This window comes from Hyla sarda, chromosome 4, assembly GCF_029499605.1.
Source record: "Hyla sarda isolate aHylSar1 chromosome 4, aHylSar1.hap1, whole genome shotgun sequence".
NCBI classification, from domain to species: Eukaryota; Metazoa; Chordata; class Amphibia; order Anura; family Hylidae; genus Hyla; species Hyla sarda.
Genome location: NC_079192.1, coordinates 399,401,274 through 399,420,491, shown reverse-complemented (window position 1 = coordinate 399,420,491; position 19,218 = coordinate 399,401,274). Strand labels below are relative to the sequence as shown.

The 19,218-nt window shown below is 45.7% G+C and overlaps 1 protein-coding gene and 1 long non-coding RNA gene across 5 annotated transcripts in view; one reads left to right on the top strand and one right to left on the bottom strand.

Moving 5' to 3' along the window:
- Nucleotides 1–6,289: 6,289 nt before the first annotated feature.
- Nucleotides 6,290–19,218, bottom strand: part of BLTP3B (bridge-like lipid transfer protein family member 3B) — a 154,509-nt gene continuing 141,580 nt past the window's right edge. For all 4 annotated transcript variants that reach the window (XM_056517317.1, XM_056517321.1, XM_056517319.1 and 1 more), the window contains 4 exons: nucleotides 18,052–18,308; nucleotides 13,237–13,345; nucleotides 12,514–12,713; nucleotides 6,290–7,011 (listed from right to left, as the gene is read on the bottom strand). In XM_056517317.1, the coding sequence (XP_056373292.1) occupies nucleotides 6,889–7,011; nucleotides 12,514–12,713; nucleotides 13,237–13,345; nucleotides 18,052–18,308 (689 nt within the window). In that variant the 3' untranslated portion in view covers nucleotides 6,290–6,888. The remainder of the gene's footprint in view (nucleotides 7,012–12,513; nucleotides 12,714–13,236; nucleotides 13,346–18,051; nucleotides 18,309–19,218) is intronic.
- Nucleotides 8,343–19,218, top strand: part of LOC130267467 (uncharacterized) — a 48,411-nt gene continuing 37,535 nt past the window's right edge. The window contains exon 1 of the long non-coding RNA XR_008843202.1: nucleotides 8,343–8,613. This is a non-coding gene — a long non-coding RNA (uncharacterized LOC130267467). The remainder of the gene's footprint in view (nucleotides 8,614–19,218) is intronic.

Below are 19,218 nucleotides of genomic sequence, written 5' to 3'. Positions count from 1 at the left end.
GTATATGTAGAGTAACCCCCCCCCCCTCCCCTTCCCCATAGGTATATGTAGCGTAACCCCCCCTTCCCTATAGGTATATGTAGAGTAACCCCCCCTTCCCCATAGGTATATGTAGAGTAAACCCCCCCCCTTCCCCATAGGTATATGTAGAGTAACCCCCCCCTCCCCTTCCCCATAGGTATATGTAGAGTAACCCCTCCCCCATAGGTATATGCCGAGTTGAGAAAATAAAATAAAAAAGGATGCCCACCTGATATCCCACGCAGCGATCTCCTCAGCTGCAGGGCCCGCGTTTTCTCCCCTCCACAGTACAGGCGCTGATGAGTGACGTCACCGGCGCCTGTACTGCGTGCTGCGTGGGGGCGGAGGTCACGTCTCCTCTGTGTAGCTGCAGATGCGGCTCACACAGAGGGGACGCCTTCTCCTGTATGTACGTGTATCGCGCATACAGGAGAAGGCACCGCTGTCTGCTGGGGATCTGGGACGAGTGCCCCGGACCTCGGCGGCGGCGGGTCAGTCCGCTCCTGGCACCCCCCATGTGAGCGGCACCCGGGGCGGGACGCCCCCCCCCCCCCCCCTCCTTAGTACGCCACTGCATGCAAGGAATCTGCTATCTCAGCAAAACTGTTTTTCATGATGTTCATCCCCAATATAAACTCAGCAGACCCCTTATCTGTCACATTAGTTACAATCACTCCCTGCCTGGTAAGTACATGCTCTCCCAACTGAATGATTGGTTCCCAATATCCATGTCTGGCTATTGGTTGCCCATTACCCGCCACTACTCTCAGGTCAACATCATCAGGCTCACACAATACACAAGCGTCCCAATACTTATAGAAAACATTTTTAGGTATAGTAGACACTTGTGACCCTGCATCTATCAACGCCTCCAACTGTACACCTTCCACAATGATCTTTACATAGGGGCACGAGGCGACATAAAGTGATAGTCCTGACTTAGTTTGTTCAGGAGTTGGGACTGCTGGTTGTTTTCCTGGGGGGCCGGTCCTTGACCCCAGAGGGAATTCCGTTTAAACCCCAGCATTGTCCAGTGTCCAGACTTGTTACAGTGGGTACAGAAGGGTCTATTACTCCCAGAATACCTAACGGGTGAAGGAGCACAGTAACTGGGACCACATGGGGCAGGAGCAGAGGGGATTTCTCTAGGCAAGGGTTGCTCACGGGAGAGGGGAGCAGGCCGGGTGGTGAGCTCCTGGACAACCTTAGTCAATTGTGCAATGTCTTGTTTAATACACTGTAGGTCTGAATCTGTAGTGACTGACAAGGTCGCTTGGACTGCGGTGATTGGCAAAGTAGATAACACTGGGGCGGGGACAGGTGACGGTTATGGTATAGGTCTGGCTATCGCCCCTAGTGGCTCTTGGACGGGTGTATGGGGTGGACAAACTTCCTCTAACTCAGTCCCGGACTCAATCACTTGTATAGTCAGTCTCTTGAAAGTGGGGAATGATATGCTAGGGTTTTGGACCGCTAACATTCTCATGTGATGTCCCAGTACAGGATATCATCCTACAGTCCTATCAGCTTAAGTCCCTGTACGTCCCCAGGGCTCACCTGCAGTGTTTCCCAATAATGTAATTAGTTGTACATTGAATGTAAAGAACCTTTGATATAGTCAAGTGGTTGTTAGTCACCTGATGATGGTTGTCACATGTTTAAGTCATATGTTTTGTTACCCAGAGAGCACCAGCTAACCAGGTGACCTGCAGCTAGCCTATGGGCTCCTTGCTCAGCCCCCCTTTATAAGAGGGGGAGGTACTACAATCTCTCTCTTAGATCCTGAGGTCAAGTCCAGTCCAGACGTCTCAGGGTCAGTGTCCAGCACATCTGGAAACAAGAATCAAAAGAACACGGAGCGCTCCCTGTGTGGAATCAATGATGAATTGAACTGGGGGTGATCGGATAGACAACTCGCTCACCTGGTTCCGTTGTGCTGGGAAGGCACAACGCTCATAAGGGTGTATGTATCCAGAAGACTGCAGTGGCTTCCCACGCTCGCACCGAGCATGCAAACAATGAAGACAGGGAGAGGAAAGGAAACGGAAGCTGGATCGCGCTGTCACAGATGAAGGTAGGATAAATCCAAATCATTAATGGAAGCTGATTTATTTAAATATAAATATAAAGTGCACGCAACGCGTTTCAAAACCTGTTTTTTTCATCAGGCGTACGCCTGATGGAAAAACCAGATAGGTTTTGAAACGCGTTGCGTGCACTTTATATTTATATTCTGATGGAGAATGTGACTCACATACCTTATACAGTCCTTCAAAGATCTGCTCTACAGTCGCCTTCTCTGAGGCGGGCCAGGTGCGGACTTCCTCAAGTGCTGGTCCCTGTAGCTGTCCTGTGCGCAACTGCTCCTGTTGATTAGGAGGGAGAGAATAAAAGACAAACTCTGGATCCTCTCCTTAAAATTACGCAGGGTGAAGGGGTCTCGGTTGTAGGTAGGGAGGACAGGGTTCCCCATGAATACCGATGCGGACATCTTGTAGACTTTTTGAGTACGCCGTCACTTTAAGATTAATTGGTTTCCCAAACAGACCATTATATCACCTTAGTGATCCAACAAAACCCTTTTTCCCATATACCCTTTAAAAAGGTGCTTTATTATTGCTGGCACATCTACAATAATTTAAAATCTCAGTGCATATCTGCTCCCAGTGGATTATTGTACCATACTGGTCACACAATAGAATGCCTCATGCACTGCAGTTGCTGGGCTAATGCTGGGTAGATATGTCACTGTATTAAAACACTAAACCTCGGTCCCCCTGAACACGTTTCGCTGCTGCTGCAGCTTTGTCAAGAGGAAAACAGGGTGCCAAGTTGTAATACCACACGCAACCCAAGGACAAGTGTGGAGTTGTTTATGTAAGAAATTAACTCTGTTTTTCTATTCCTGGATAATCGCTTTAACCCACGGTTCAGAAGTGACCCCCCCCCCCCCCTCCCCAGTTCGCCCCCCCCCACACACACTATACACGAAGTGTGCCCAGTCTTTTATGGTTAGAATACCCCCTTGTAACATGCAATAATATGTATCCTGTAAATGAATTTCCTGCTCCACAGTCTATAGATAGCAGCTTTGCCGCAAATTATTCTGTGTGAGAATTTTCCAAGTCCGAGAGTCTAGAACAAAAGGAATGAAACTGCAAGTAAGGGGAAATTGGAGGGTCTATTATCAGAAGCCTTAGGGGGCCTTAGGTCAGTCTATTTATACCCTCTTCATTGGCCCCCACTTATTTTGTGTAGAATACGTATCTGCGGAGGTGCGGCGGCCCTGCTGTCACAGACAATAAAACAGGATTACTATTTATTTTTTGCACATAAACAACTAATAGCTTCAGAATATTCTAGAATTAAGTAAGAGCCTGTAGCGGTAAATTTAGGTTGGTCAAAAAAGTTTCTTCCTATGCCATTATCTAGCACATTCTTTATTTAGTGTGTACTTATATAGGCAGATTTTTGCTCCCAGTGTGCCAGTTTTGCGTTGTTTCCCAGAATGCCCATCCTCCCTTAACTATTAAGGGGGTACTTCAATGCCCCATCATTCGGGAGCAGAGGGTCATGAAGTCACGGCCACACCCCCTCAATGCAAGTCTATGGGAAGGGGCATAGCGGCTGCCATAGACTTGCATTGAGGGACTTATCATAGACTTGCATTGAGGGAGCGTGGCGTGATGTCACGAGCGTGTGGTCCTAACGTCACAACCCCCACAGCCCGCACCCAGCGTTCGGAACAAAATGTTCCAAACGCTGGGACAGTGGAGTACCCCTTTAACCGTTAAGAATCCAGGGCGTACAGGTACACCCTGACGTCCAGGATCTTCCGGTCCACGCCGGGTGGGGAAAGGACAGGGATGCCTGCTGGAATCATTCAGCTGGGAGTATGAAGTGGGGGCCCCCATTCCCCGGCATTGATGAAGGGATCGGGGCCCTCGGAGCGGAGACAGCGGTGGCGGCAGGCAGTTTCCGATGTGTGCAGCAGCAGGAGGTGAGGCTGGCCTCCTGCTGTTGCTTAGAAAAAAAAACTCCCAACATGCACAAAAAGGCATGCTGGGACTTGTGGTTATGCAACAGCTGGAGGCACACTACTGCAACTCCCAGCATGCCCTTTGGTAGTTTGTGCATGTCAGGGGTTGTAGTTATGCAACAGCTGGAGGCACATTTTTTCTATGAAAAAGTGTGCCTCCAGCAATTGCATAACTACAACCCCCAGCATGCACAAACTACCAAAGGGCATGCTGGGAGTTGCAGTAGTGTGCCTCCAGCTGTTACATAACTACAAGTCCCAGCCATGCCCTTCGGCTGTAAGTGCATGCTGAGAGTTGTAGTTTTGCAATAGCTGAAGGCACACTGGTTGCTAAACACAGGGTACATTCACACGTGTGGGGTTTCTCGCTGCAAGTTTGAGATGCAGTAAATTTTTCGCTGCAGCTCAAACTCCCAGTGGGAAACTCGCTGTAAACCCCCGCCCGTGTGAATGTACCCTAAAAACACTACACTACACTTACACAAAATAAAGGGTAAAACACTACATATACCCCTACACAGGAGGCAACCTATTTGGGAAACACTGCCGTAGGGTAATTTTGGTATCGGGGCAAATCTAATTCTTGCATCCAGGTCCGTCCCTATGCAAATCCCTAATTTAGGCCTCAAATGCGCATGGCGCTCTCTCACTTTGGAGCCCTGTTGTATTTCAAGGTATCAGTTACCACATATGGGGTATTTCTGTACTCGGGAAAAACTGCCTAACAAATTTTGGTGGCTTTTTCTCTTTTTACCCTTTATGAAAAGGTAAAGTTGGGGTTTATTCCAGCATGTTATTGTAAAAAATGTAATTTTTTACACTAACTTGCTGGTGTTGCCCCATCCTTCATTTTCGTAAAAGGGAAAAAAAAAAGACCCCCAAAATTTATAACGCAATTTCTCCTGAGTATGGAAATACCCCATATGTGGACGTAAAATGCTCTGCTGGCGCACAACAAGGTTCAGGAGTGAGAGCGCCATTTACATTTGAGGGGATTTGCACAGCAGTGGCTGATTGTTACAGCGGTTCTGACATAAACGCAAAAAAAATTAAAAAAACACCCACATGTGACCCCATTTTGGAAACTACACCCCTCACGGAACATAACAAGGGGTATAGTGAGCCTTAACACCCCACAGGTGTTTGAAGAATTTTCGTTTAAGTTGGACGTGAAAATTACATTTTTTTATTTTTTCACAAAAATTCTGGTGTTATCCCAAATTTTTCTTTTCGCAAGGGGTATTAGATGAAAAAGCCCCCAAAAATGTGTAACCCCATTTCTTCTGAGTATATAAATACCCCATATGTAAATGTAAAGTGCTCTGCAGCGCACTACAATGCTCAGAAGGAGAGCCATTGGGCGTTTGGAGAGAGAATGTGTCTGGAATTGAAGGCCATGTGCGTTTACAAAGCCCCCATGGTGCCAGAACAGTGGACCCCCCATCCCACATGTGAAGCCATTTTAGAAACTGCACCCCTCAAGGAATGTAACAAGAGGTGCAATGAGCATTTACACCCCACAGGTGTCTGACAGATCTTTGGAACAGTGGTCCGTAAAAATTTAAATAAAATATAAAATTTTTCATTTACACAGCCCACTGTTCCAAAGATCTGTCAAATGCCAGTGGGGTGTAAATGCTCACTGCACCACTGATTAAATTCTGTGAGCGGTGTAGTTTTTTAAAATGGGGTCACTTGTGGGTGGGTCCACTGTTCTGGCACCATGGGGGCTTTGTAAACGCACACGGCCCCCGACATTCCAAACAAATTCTTTCTCCAAAAGCCCAATGGCGCTCCTTCTCTGAGCATTGTAGTGCGTCTGCAGAGCACTTTACATCCACATATGGGGTATTCCATACAAAAAAATTGAGGGGGCGTGGCCGTGACGTCACGAGCCTCCGGCGCTGCACCTGATGCTCTAAACGATACTGGGTGCAGCAGGGAGATCACGGGGGTCCCCAGCCCCCAGCGGCAGGACCCCCACAATCAGACATCTCATCCCCTATCCTTTGGACAGGGGATAAGATGTCTAGGGGCCGAGTACCCCTTTAATGATTAAAATCTTGTTCAGGGCTTAGGAGTCCAGTGGCAGTCCTAGCCAACAGTTACTGAGTAGAACCTCCCACTGGACTCCTAAGCCCTAAACAAGCTCTAAATGAATAAAATGCAAGTTCTTCTGAATCTACATAAATCTTGACTTGAAATAAACAGCCACCACATAGAAATCAATGCAGCTGCATCAAGTTATTTATTGATTGAGTGCAAATAAAAATTTTAAAATAATTTTTAAACAATATTAAAACCAATTCCTGCTAAAGATAATTAACAACATTACTTGCTGTTACACTTTCCTTAAATAATTAAACATTTTCCCAAAACTAACTTTTTTTATTTTAATACTTTGAAAAATATGTCAGAGCTTCACCTCTTTAATAGACAGAGTTAATGTGGGGGTTCGTCCGGGATTTATAGCAAGAAACAGCGCCACCCTTGTACACGGGTTGTGGTCTGGTAGTGCAGCTCTTCTCTATTCAAGTCATCGGGATGCATCTGCAATGCCAGACACAGCCTGTGTGCAAGAAAAATCCCCGACAACCCCTAAATGACAATGGAGCCTTTAGGATTGCATTGTGAAGATGGTCACGGAAAACACTGAGTCCTTAGATTTCGTTTACATCTCCTCTGATGCAAAAAAAAAAAAAAAATGGTTCTGGTGATGTCAATTTCTTTTTTAGTGAATTTCTAATAGAGATAACCTAGCCACAGTCAGAAATGCTACTAAACGTATCCAACGGGTCAAAGTCCAGAACAAAATCCGAGAGCGGGTGCTATTTGTCCAGCGTTAGCCCCTTTATGTGATGAAGTAGGCTGTCCCTTTCCATGTGGGCCTCGGCGAGAGCCATCTTGGTTTTGGCCAATTCCTGCTTTAGACATTCATTTTCGTCAAGGAGCTGCAAAAAAATTGAGAAATAAATTACTGAAAATAAAATTTATTCGTACAGAACAAGAGCAAAAAATAAAATAAATACATACATACATACATAGAATTCCTCCTAAATTTTCCTCCCTCTACCTTTGAATTCGAAAACTGCACCACCAATAGGGCGCATACACATTACGAAATTTCTGTGTATAATTTCCACTTGATCCCATTGATCATACTGTGTATTTTAAGTAATACTATCTGCCCACCCACTCAAGCATAGCCCAGCCCCCCGGGAGACCATGTGACTTATGACATATTGTATCTAGCCACATGGAATGCTGGGAAAGGTCAGAGACAACAGTAAAATAAAAAGACTTGTACTACAGCACTTCCGGGTGTGAGTCCTGTGCATGAAAATAACGCAAAGTGGCACCCGAAGGTAATTGAAGCAAATTATACTGTATACTGTATAACTTGGCATTACGGCCTAAAAGGCTGAAGAAAAAAATCCTGGAATACCCCTTTAACTACTAAAAGTCTACCTCTTAGTAGGGGGTGCCAAATCAGGCTGGGGCTATAGGGGTCGCTCGATCAAAGATTGTTGTGCCACGCTGTCTGGGTCAAGCTGCATGGCACCGTGATGGACAGATTTCTTGCGACTGTTGGGTGGGGTTCACAGCCACTTGTGTCACAACATGGCGGACTTTGGTCATGCTAACCCTGCTTTGACCAAAATGGCCCTGTTGTCCCAGCCTAACTTACTGAGATCTTAAAGGGGTACTCCGCCCCTAGACATTTTATCCCCTATCCAAAGGATAGGGGATAAGATGTCTGATCGCGGGGGATCCCGCCGCTGGGGACCCCCGCAATCTCGGCTGCGACACCCCAGACATCCGGTGCACGGAGCGAACTTTGCTCCGTGCCAGATAACTGGCTATGCGAGGCGGAGGCTTGTGACATCATGGCCATGCCTCCTCAATGCAAGTCTATGGGAGGGGGCGTGACGGCCGTCACGCCCCCTCCCAAAGACTTGCATTGAGGGGGCGGGGTTGTGACGTTACGAGCCTCCAGCGCTGCACAAACGCTCTAAACGAACGCCGGGTGCAGCAGGGAGATCGTGAGGGTCCTCAGCGGCAGGACCCCCGCGATCAGACATCTTATCCCCTATTCTTTGGATAGGGGATAAGATGTCTAGGGGCGGAGTACCCTACATTCTTCTACACAAGTCATACAGGATACATTAATGGGATTATCCAGAGAAAAGAAATACAAAGATAATTTATTTAAAAAAAAAAAAAAAAAAACAGCACCGCCTCTTTCCTCAGGTTGTGTGTTGTATTACAACTTGGCTCCATGCATCTCAATGGAACTGAGCTGCATTTCCACACATGACCTGAGGACAGGGGTGGTGCTGTTTTTGGAAGAAATTATCTCTGTGTTTCTATCCCTGTATATTACAGTGTTAGCAAATAAAGCTTCATCCATCATATAATAAAACTTTATACAACTTTCCAATATTTCCAATTTTACTCTAAGATCTCTGCTTGCTGTCATTCAATAGGGACACTGTGTAATTCCATGAAATAAAAATCGGCCCTGATCATGTGATGATGACGTAGCTGTAAAGGTAGGTTCACACAGTTTTTTTTGTCTCCGTTAAGTTTTGCTGTATACAAAAAAAACCCGGTCAACCACGCTATTGCGTACGCCAGTGTTTCCCAACCAGGGTGGCCCCAGCTGTCCGGGCTTGCTGGGAGTTGCAGTTTTGCAACAGCTGGAGGCCCCCTGGTTGGGAAACATTGGCGTACGTCAAAAATAACATATGTTATAGTCCTTTTTATTTCTTTACTAGCTGAGTACCCGGCGTTGTCCGGTTTTTCCTTCCTAATCCTTGTTGGGGAGGAAAATAAACAAAGGAGGAAGCTTTTGACTTCATATTCCGTCCTCATATATTGTTGTCATATCCCGACCTCCTATCCCGAACTCTTATCCCAACCTCCTATCCCGTCTTCCTATCCCAACCTCCTATCCCGTCTTCCTATCCCAACCTCCTATCCCGTCCTCCTATCCCCATATCCCATCCTTATGTCCCATCCTCATATCCTGTCATTTCCATACATTTCCCATAGATTTGCATGGGACTTTAAACAAAAACCTCGACCCTCAAAAATGGGGGTAGTTAAGGGTTAAATGAACTATCCTATATTTTAAGTGGACATACAAGTAACATGTGACCAAGTATTATCGAAATATCTCCAGCCGTTTGGAATTTATGCAGTAACATTTTTCCCATAGACTTGTATGGAACTTTAAACATAAACCCAGAACCTGGCAAATGGGGGTGAGTAAGGGTTAAATCACCTATCCTATGTTTGTTGTAGACATATTAGTAATATGTGTGCCAAGTTTCATGTTAATCTTTGGAAGTGATGCTGGAACATACACACATACATTGAGTTTTATATATATATATAGATTTATAATGTAAGTCAATAGGAAACCGATTATGCTGCATGGCATCCATTTTCGTACACGTTTTTTTCTATAAAATCTATGCGTTAGACAATAACAACGCAGTGTGAACGCAGCCCCAACTCACAGTGCCCCTGCGCTGCCATCACATGGCCAGGACTGGAAATAAACAATAAAGGTTCCCATTCAACAACTGCAAGCAGAGATCTTGAAAACTGTATATAAAAAAAAAAAATGGACGCGGAAGGTATAGCGGAGAATCATATAAATCTTATAACTTTTCATAACCCCCCCCCCCCCCCCCCAAAAAAAAAAAAGGATCTAAAATTATATACTAAAAACCAAGATACCCCTTTAAGCGCACTACATGGTCACCACTACACGGGCGGACAATGCTGATTGCATCCGACAAGACGTAAAACGCGATAATTAATTGCATAGAAAAGTGACATTTATAGCCGTGGCGCTGTGCATGAGACCGATCTGAAGCACTTTTCTCTTTTCTTAAGATAACAGCCGCCATCACAAAGCCCAATAAATATTTCAGCGCGAGACTCTTATTAATCTTGAACTCGCCAAAGCGCGCGCCAATCTCCTCGGAGACATAAGAGGTGGACGGGGCCCCAGATCTTCTGATTACTCGCCGCACTTCAAAGACATAAGTGATTAAGTGATAATTAATCTGGACACAGAGTTCACAGAGAAAGACGAACTTTTTTTTTTTTATATAAATTTTTTTTCTTTATGGAAATCATCATTTCTTGCCTTTAACTTTCGTATGATCTACAATTACTCTAAATTCTATTAGTCTCTTTTATCGCGCATTTCCCTAAAGCGCAGTCATTTCATCTGAACTACGAACAAAAAAAAAAAAAAGATAACTAAGACACAATGGCTACATCTATAAAGTGAAATTAAAAGACAATGTGGATATAAAAAAGGGAATAAACGTACCTTAGAAATTAACCCCGTATTGACCGCCATTAAGGAATTTTTTTTTTATTTTTTTGTTTTTTTCAACGCTGACAAAATGATTCCTGCACAGATTATCCCAAGTCGCCCTGGAGTGTCCCCTCTAATAACAACTAACGCTATAATGGCTTCAATGCCGGCAATTTAACCCCTTAATGACCCAATATTCGCTTTTGCATTGACATTTTTTTTTTTTTCCCCTCTTTTGAAGGGGTACTCCAAAGGCCAGCATTCAGAACATTTAGTTCTGAACGCTTTGTGCACGCTGCGGGGGTCAGCTATGCGCCCTTGTTACGTCACGCCACGCCCCATCAATTAAAGTCTGTGGGAGGGGCGTGGCAGCCCATAGACTTGCATTGAGGGGGCGTGGCGGACCCCGAAGAGCGCACACAGCGTTCGGAACTAAATGTTCCGAACACTGGCCAGTGGAGTACTCCTTTAAAGAGTCACATGAGAGCCTGGGTTGGTTTTTGTTTTTTGTTTTTTTACAGGATCAATTGTAAAAGCAAACTTCATTTTTCCATAGAATATGCTGTGAGACCCTAAAAAAGTAGTTTGCGAAATTGGACTGCATTGAGGGGACGTGGTCGTGACAATAAATACCAAATATGTTTATTTTGTTCACATTTTTTGTTTTGTTTCGAAAAATGGGAAAAAAAGATAACTCTTATCTTATATATATAAAAAGAGAAGACCCGACTCACTGACACATCAACGCCCATCCTAAACCCTTGGACCTAGAAACCTGAATTTTTGCACAGGTGTTGTTTTTAAGACATAGACAAGGAATAAGAAAGGATTTTTCGAAATTCCACCTTTAAGGGTACGTTCCCACACGGCGTATTTTGCTGCGTATTTGGTGGTGCGTATTTTCCTACCCATTGACTTCAACAGAGAAAATAAAATACGCAGCAGCAAATACGCAGCAAATATGCCATGTGGGAATGTACCCTAAGGGGGTAAAAAAAAGTTTTTTTGTTTTTTTTAAGTCCCATGCAAATCAATGGGAAATGTATGTTCCCACATAACTTCCGTACGACTGGAGATATTTCAATACCTGGTCACATATTACAGGTCGGGATGGGATGAGGGGAGGACGGGATGAGGGGAGGGGAGGGGAGGGGATGAGAAGAGGGGAGGGGAGGGGATGAGAAGAGGGGAGGGGAGGGGATGAGAAGAGGGGATGGGAGGGGATGAGAGGAGGGGATGGGAGGGGATGAGAGGAGGGGAGGGGAGGGGATGAGAGGAGGGGAGGGGATGAGGGGAGGGGATGAGGGGAGGGGATGAGGGGAGGGGATGAGGGGAGGGGATGAGGGGAGGGGATGAGGGGAGGGCATGGGAGGGGAGGGGAGGGGAGGGCATGGGAGGAGGGGAGGGCATGGGAGGAGGGGAGGGGATGGGAGGAGGGGGAGGGGATGGGAGGAGGGGAGGGGATGGGAGGAGGGGAGGGGATGGGAGGAGGGGAGGGGATGGGAGGAGGGGAGGGGATGGGAGGAGGGGAGGGGATGGGAGGAGGGGAGGGGATGGGAGGAGGGGAGGGGATGGGAGGAGGGGAGGGGATGGGAGGAGGGGAGGGGATGGGAGGCCGGGATGGGAGGCCGGGATGGGAGGCCGGGATGGGAGGCCGGGATGGGAGGCCGGGATGGGAGGCCGGGATGGGAGGCCGGGATATAAGGACGAAATATGAGATCTGGACAGGAGAAGAGGATGGGAGAACAAGATCATTGTTGCTTTTCCTCTCCCACAAGGTTCAGATAAGAAGACCGGGCAATGCTGGGTACTCTGCTGGAAACATAATAAAGAGGTCTAAAAGATTTTTTTTTCAAAAGATCTGTTATCAGGGCAATGCATTGGTACTGCCCTCAGGGACCTAACCAAACTCGGGGACTCCTATGCTGCCCGCCACTATAGAATGAATAATACCGTTCTACAAGCAGCACACTGAATATAGACTTATACTGCTAGCACGGACATCAGTAGGAGCTGTATGCATCTGTATACAATGAGCGCCCCCTAGCAGCTGCATCAGGGAGTCAGAATTTTATAATAGAACTGTCCAAAGGGAAGTGGAGGATACGCGTACCTGCTCCATACTGATCACTGGCACTTTCCGATTGTGGCTCCTTTTTACTTCTAGAGGTTCTGGGGTTGCGGGGCTGTCACAAAGTGTCTGTGTGCATTTTGTAGCGTTACTTCTGTGCTGTACTGTCGTACTGTCGGACTTTACGGACGGTATCTCCTTCAGTTCTTTGTGGTTGGTGCTGGTGTCGGAGTCTGGATTACCTTTAAATGGAAGAAGGGTATATTATAAGTAAACATCTTCTCATAGTAATGTTTCCCAACCAGTGTGCCTCCAGCTGTTGCAAAACTACAATGCCCAGCAGGCCCGGACAGCACAGGAGATAAATGTCTGATTGTGATCTCCTGTACAGGGCCGGTGATTGGCTCATCTTTGACGGTGGGGCAAAGCGCTCTGTGGACTGGTGAGTAGCTGGGGCCCCAAGCAAGCGATCACAGGGGTCCCAGTTGATAGGGGATAAGTGGTCCTAGTGGATAAGGGATAAGTTGTGTTCCCCGGAGTACCCCTTTAATGTGCATAGGGGTCTCAAACTCTCTCCTGACATGATATGAGAGGAAAGAAGAGCCAGTCATGCTGAATTACTACACCTTATACACAAGCTGCAATTCGAGGAGTCTGGCTGCAGCCTTTTCTTCTTTCCCCATTGAGCTGATGTGGGGGAATAGCCAAATGCAACTATGGAAGGTGTATGGGCACCTTTAATAAGACATGGAGGGTTAAACCTACCTTTGACACAAAAGGATCCATCATCGTACCTCTCAACTAAGAGGTTCTCAATATTCAGGACGATCGGCTCCGGTTCTGGGTCACTGTTGTTATTCCTTGGACTGTCATCCTGTAAGTTAAAAGGGCACTGTCAGAATCAAAAACTTTTTATAGGTTGTACATCTTAGCAAAACTTTAACCTTTCTAATATACTTCATAAAAAATTTTAAAAAATGTATCTCCTTTTTATAGAAATCATGGATTATACAAAAGACCACTAGGGGGTGCCATACCATCCAGAACTTAATCCTGTCCGGCTGCAGCATCATCTTTGTCCCAGCTAAAACACAGACAGGGACAAAGTCCAGGAAGTGGGGGCAGGACAAGCACTCCTCTGTGCTCACTCCTGTCCTGTCAGACTGACCACGGATATTACAAAAAAGAACCTACAAAAATTATACCCAGATAGGGCAATACCCAAATCTTAAATGGGCACTGTTTGAACCAAAAACTTTTTAATCTCTCTAATATACGTCATAAAAAAAAATGCATCTGCATTTTATAGAAATCATGGCTTATAAAAATAAAAAAAAAAGACCATTAGGGGTCCCCATAACATCTAGTACATATTCCTGTCCCACAGTAGCATCATCTTTGTCCTAGCTGAAGCACAGACATGGACAAAGTCCAGGAAGTGAGGGCAGGACCAGCACTCCTTGGTGCTCACTCCTGTCCTATCAGACTGCAGCATGAAACCAGAAAGGAGGGGGTTACAGAGCAGCCTGCAGTGATTGGATGAAGAGACACAGCACAGCACAGTCAGGGAGGAAGTGAATGCATGGTGAGTGAGGGCGGGCTCAGTTATTGCCTCGGACACGCCCCTTTCTGAGCAGTGGAAGTCGGAATGAGTAAGCAGCAGAACAGAGGGATTTGTGAGCCAAATACAGAAGCTAGACACTTAGAAATATATATGTAAAGCATCTGCATGACCTAGTGACTAACATATAGATTTTTATTTTTTTTTTATTCCTTTTTTGGTCCAAATTTCGTTGATGGCTGCAGGTGCCCAATTAGTTAATGTATTTCTAAGCTGGGTATAAGGAATACAGAGCTCGGATGGGTCTAAAGCAGTGTTACCCAACCAGTGTGCCTCCAGCTGTTGCAAAACTACAACTCCCAGCGTGCCCGGACAGCCTTCGGCTGTCCGGGCATGCTGGGATTTGGAGTTTTGCAACAGCTGCAGGCACACTGGTTGGGAAACACTGCTCTAAAGAAATACATTGGCTCAGAAGTTTGATTCTATTCAGAATAAATGTTCTGGACAGACATTGATTTTAATTCCTTCACACACAGGCATCAATACCAAGACACCCAGGAGTGAATGTTATGTATATCGCAAGATTTTTCTCCCATGCATTCATCATTGGGAATCAATAAGCTTGTGTTGTTGTTTTTATATTCATTGTTTGGAAACCCCGCTGACCCCCCTATAATGCACCAGAAACCCGACTTAACGCGCAACGACTACTAATGTATAGGAGGCTCCGAAAGGCGCAACAATGCAAGCCCGTGCTTTGTTCTGTCTTGTTATTCTGGTCTTTAGTTTGCCCATTTATCTCCATTTTCCTGTTTTTAATAATACATATAGTGGTGGGAAGGGCCGGTGGTACGCAGAAGCCCGCACTTAATATGTAATTTATAACGTAATAAAGGTTTATGGTGGAATACAAGGAGGCTATTATTAGGGGCGTGGGGGGGTGATTCATGTTATGAAGATTTTCTGCAGTACTGGAAGCTATGGGGAATCCCTGGGGTTTTTCATAGATATTGGGCAACATAGCATAATGGGTTTCAGCATGTGGTAACATTGTAAAACCGTTCTCGTCGAATATCCATCATCCTCTCATGAGCGGGAAATAACCAAGATGTTTTCGGCTTCTTCAGTCTATGGATGATTTTATAAGACGCGATTATAGTAAAGGGAAGCTCGGTTTTCCAACCGGCTAGGTTTCCCTACCGGTTTGCCTCCAGCAAAAGTTGTTGTGGTTTTGCAGCAGCTGGAGGCACACCAGTTGGAAAAAGCAGCCCCAAATAAATCATGAAGATCCACTGAAACGCCCTAACGGGTGTGGACCCGATATGCCACTTGCCGGTTTGGGTAAAACTTGGAAGCATAGTTAAGTTTTTCCTCCAATTTCACCCTTTATTCTGCACCTGGATGCTAAAGTTGGACTTCAGTTGCAGGGAGATACCAGGTAGTGGTCCCGGTTATGTGGCAGCTTGGTGTCAAGCACCAGGGATACAGACAAATGGGGCGAGCTGACGTTGTGAATGTTATTGAGCAGCAAACATAGTCCAATGTAGCAAAGCTTATTTGGAGTTAGTATCAGAGCTGAGTAGCTCAGAAGCAGCCAGGTGGTGCCTTTAGCTAAATCACTATGCAGAGGTGTGGTCGACAGTCTAGGTCATATACTGCGTTTAGTTTTCAGATACCAAAGGGGGGGAATGAAAATTTATGAAACATAAATATTCTTTAAACAGTGCATCATATACTATAATAGCCCCCCATATAATTTGTGCTTAGTAATCTCCTTTGTATAATATGTACACAGAAAGAAAAAACTGGAGTCACTTCATTTTATAAGAAATAATACACCATTTGTATTAATACTGACATATAATTACATTAAAATAGAAGAATATCCACCCGGGGGGGCAGATAAATGTAAACAAGAATATAGTGCAAGGAAAACAAAGTAACAATCATATACTTAACCATACATGATAATAAACGGGCACAGGATACCGGAGCGACACAGTCCCAACGTGGTGAAACGCCGCGTTGGGGTGGTGTCGCTCCGGTATCCTGTGCCTGTTTATTATCATGTATGGCTAAGTATATGATTGTTGCTTTGTTGGATATTCTGTTATTTTAATGTAATTATATGTCAATATTAATAAAAATGGTGTATTATTTCTTATAAAATGACAAGTGACTCCATTTTTTCTTTTTGTGTGCATAGGTCATATACTGGAAAATCATAAAGGTACAAGCAGGATCAGAGGGGTGAGCTGACGCTGTGGATGGTATAGTCCAATGTAGCAAAGCTGACTTGGAGATAGTAGCAGAGCTGAGTAGCTCAGGAACAGGCAGGTGGTGTTTTTAGCTAGAAGTATGCAGAGGCGTGGTCAACAGTCCTGGTTATGCACTGGAGAATCAGGACGGTAAAAGCAGGATCAGACAGAGTGAGGTAACAGGCTTTGGTCAAACACAAGTACTCAGGACACGAACAGATCAGACAGACACTTTCACTGTAGACAAACTACACTATTGCTTAGGCACCGCAGAAAGAGAGGAGGGCTCTCATATCGGTTGTGCCTGGCAGGGATTGGAGGAGGACAGGAATCATTGACGCGCATGGACCCTTAAAGAAACAGCGTAGGCATTCATGCGGCTTCTAAGGGGTGCACCAGAAACTGCTGTATGCCACAGAAGAGAGGAGGATGTCCGGAGTCTGTAGCGGGGAGGAGGAGCTGAGTGTGCAGTTTGGCCGAGGTAAGCAGCAAGAAGTCCTGCATGCTGGTGGCTGCAAACCGCAAGCATTTTATCATTTTATCCATTTATCCACTTCTGCAAGAGTCTATAAGGGCATGATGCCAGTGGGCCCGATGACAAGGCTGTACAGTGACATATGTAAGCAAACACGATATATGCATCTAAGTTTGTATACAGATAGATGCCCAGGTCCCTCTTCCTCCCACGTCACATTTGTCTTCTTGATGAACTGTGAACAAAAATTCTGCAGTAGAACTTCTATGGTAATTGTGCTAAAGTGTCCCTGTCATTTAAAAATAGACTTTTAGAGACACATGAGCACTGTAGATATGGAACATTCTGAATTGCATTACTGCTATAATGACTATAAATGTAAATTTGAGGCTCTTAGCGCACCTTTTGATTAAAACATGTCCCCCAGCCACCAAGCAGAGATGGCCTCATTTAGGATGGGACCTTAACATTCTATTGACTCACCTCTCCTAGGCCTAAGGCCTCCGAACTGGGTGCATGCAGGATCCAGCTAAATGATTAACCCATTGCCTCCCCAGGGCGTACGGGTATGTTCTGAGGGGTGCGGGTTTTGGAGCATAATTCTGCTGTGGCCCCCGGCTGTTACACATAGCCAAAAGCTACAGCTAATAGCCTGCAGCTGCAATCAGGACCTAAGTCAATTAAAGTACTGGTGCCAGTCCTTCAGTTAAGCTGATCGGGACCTCTGCAGTGGGATTGCGGGGTCCCTATCAGCTGACATGACAGCTGGAGGGTCCCTACCTGCCTCCGTGCCGTCCGATCTTTGGCAGGCTGGAGGAGCAGAGCGCTGATAACACTGATCAATGCTATGCCTAAAGAACAACATTGAACAGTGTTAGCAATCTGAAGAACAGGGGAGCTACCAAACAGATTAACAATGTGCAGAGTTAAAGGAGTACTCCGCTGCTCAGCGTTTGGAACAAAACTGATCTGAACACTGGAGCCGGAAGCTTGTGATGTCATAGCCCCGCCCCCTCATGACGTCACATCCGCCCCCTCAATGCAAGTCTATGGGAGGGGGCGTGACGGATGTCACGCCCCCTCCCATAGACTTGCATTGAGGGGGCAGGCGTGATGTAATGAGGGGGCGGGGCTATGACATCACCAGCTCCAGCATTCGGAACAGTTTGTTCCAAACGCTGAGCGGCGGAGTACCCCTTTAAAAGATACTGACCAGGGACAGGAAGTTTTATAGGTCATGCAATGCTCCCTTAAGCAAAGACATAGCAGCTTACATACATACTAACCTGTAGGTGCAGCTTTGCCTTCTGAACTCTTATCTTCATTGGCATAACTTCCGCAACTGAATCATCATCTATGAAGTGATGAATATTCGCAAGGGTGGAGGTGAAGAACTCGGAGCTGAAATCTGTCACTTGGCACTGGAGGAACCCATTTTCAGCAGCGAGTAGAGAATGGCGTTTAGCACTAGGACCGGTCTCTAGTCTCAGGCTGATCTCCGGACAGGACTTCCTCTGCTCCATTGAGGACTTTTGATCAGAGTCTAAGGACAAAGAAATATCGACCTTAATTCGATCTCATTCCCCTAAATATACCAGATTGATCAACAATTGCAACACAAACAAACACTCTCTTGGGCTTTGTTCACATTGGTTTTTGCTGACCCTAAAACTACGGGGGGAAAAAATACAAATATAAATAAATATATATTATATATAAAATATAATGACTCTTATTACAAATTAAAAGGTCCTCGGGTTGTGTGCTGTATTGCAGCTCAGTTCCATTGAAGCGAATGGAGCCAAGTTGCAATACCACACACAGCCTGAGGACAGGGGTGGTGCTGTGTTTTGAAGGAATCAGCTCTGTATTTCCGTTCCTAGATAAGCCAGTTTATACAATCCATTACAAAACGTGTTATGTTTGTTACGGATCCTTTCGAAACGGAATCAAACTATTTCAGGGCAGTTTTAGGGCTCATTCACACTATGGAATCTCCGCTCGGAGAGATTTTGGAGCCAGCACCAGCAAAACAACCCATCAAGAGATAACTGGCTGATTGATGGGGGCTCCGACCACTGGGACCCCCACAGTCTGTAGCAGCAGCACTCATGCTTGACCACCCCTCCTTTCACTGTCTTTGAGACTTCTGAACATAGCCGTGGTACAGTGATCGGCTATGTCTGGAAGTCCCATAGAGAATGAATGGAACGGGAGTCGAGCATGTGCAGTTGGCAATGTCCACACATTCCATAGAGAGTTATTGGAGTGGTCGAGAAGGTGTGCTGCCGCTCCAATAACTCAGATTACAACAAGCCTACACATTTGTGATCAGCTATAGAGATGAGCGAACTTACAGTAAATTCGATTCGTCACGAACTTCTCGGCTCGGCAGTTGATGACTTATCCTGCATAAATTTGTTCAGCTTTCTGGTGCTCCGGTGGGCTGGAAA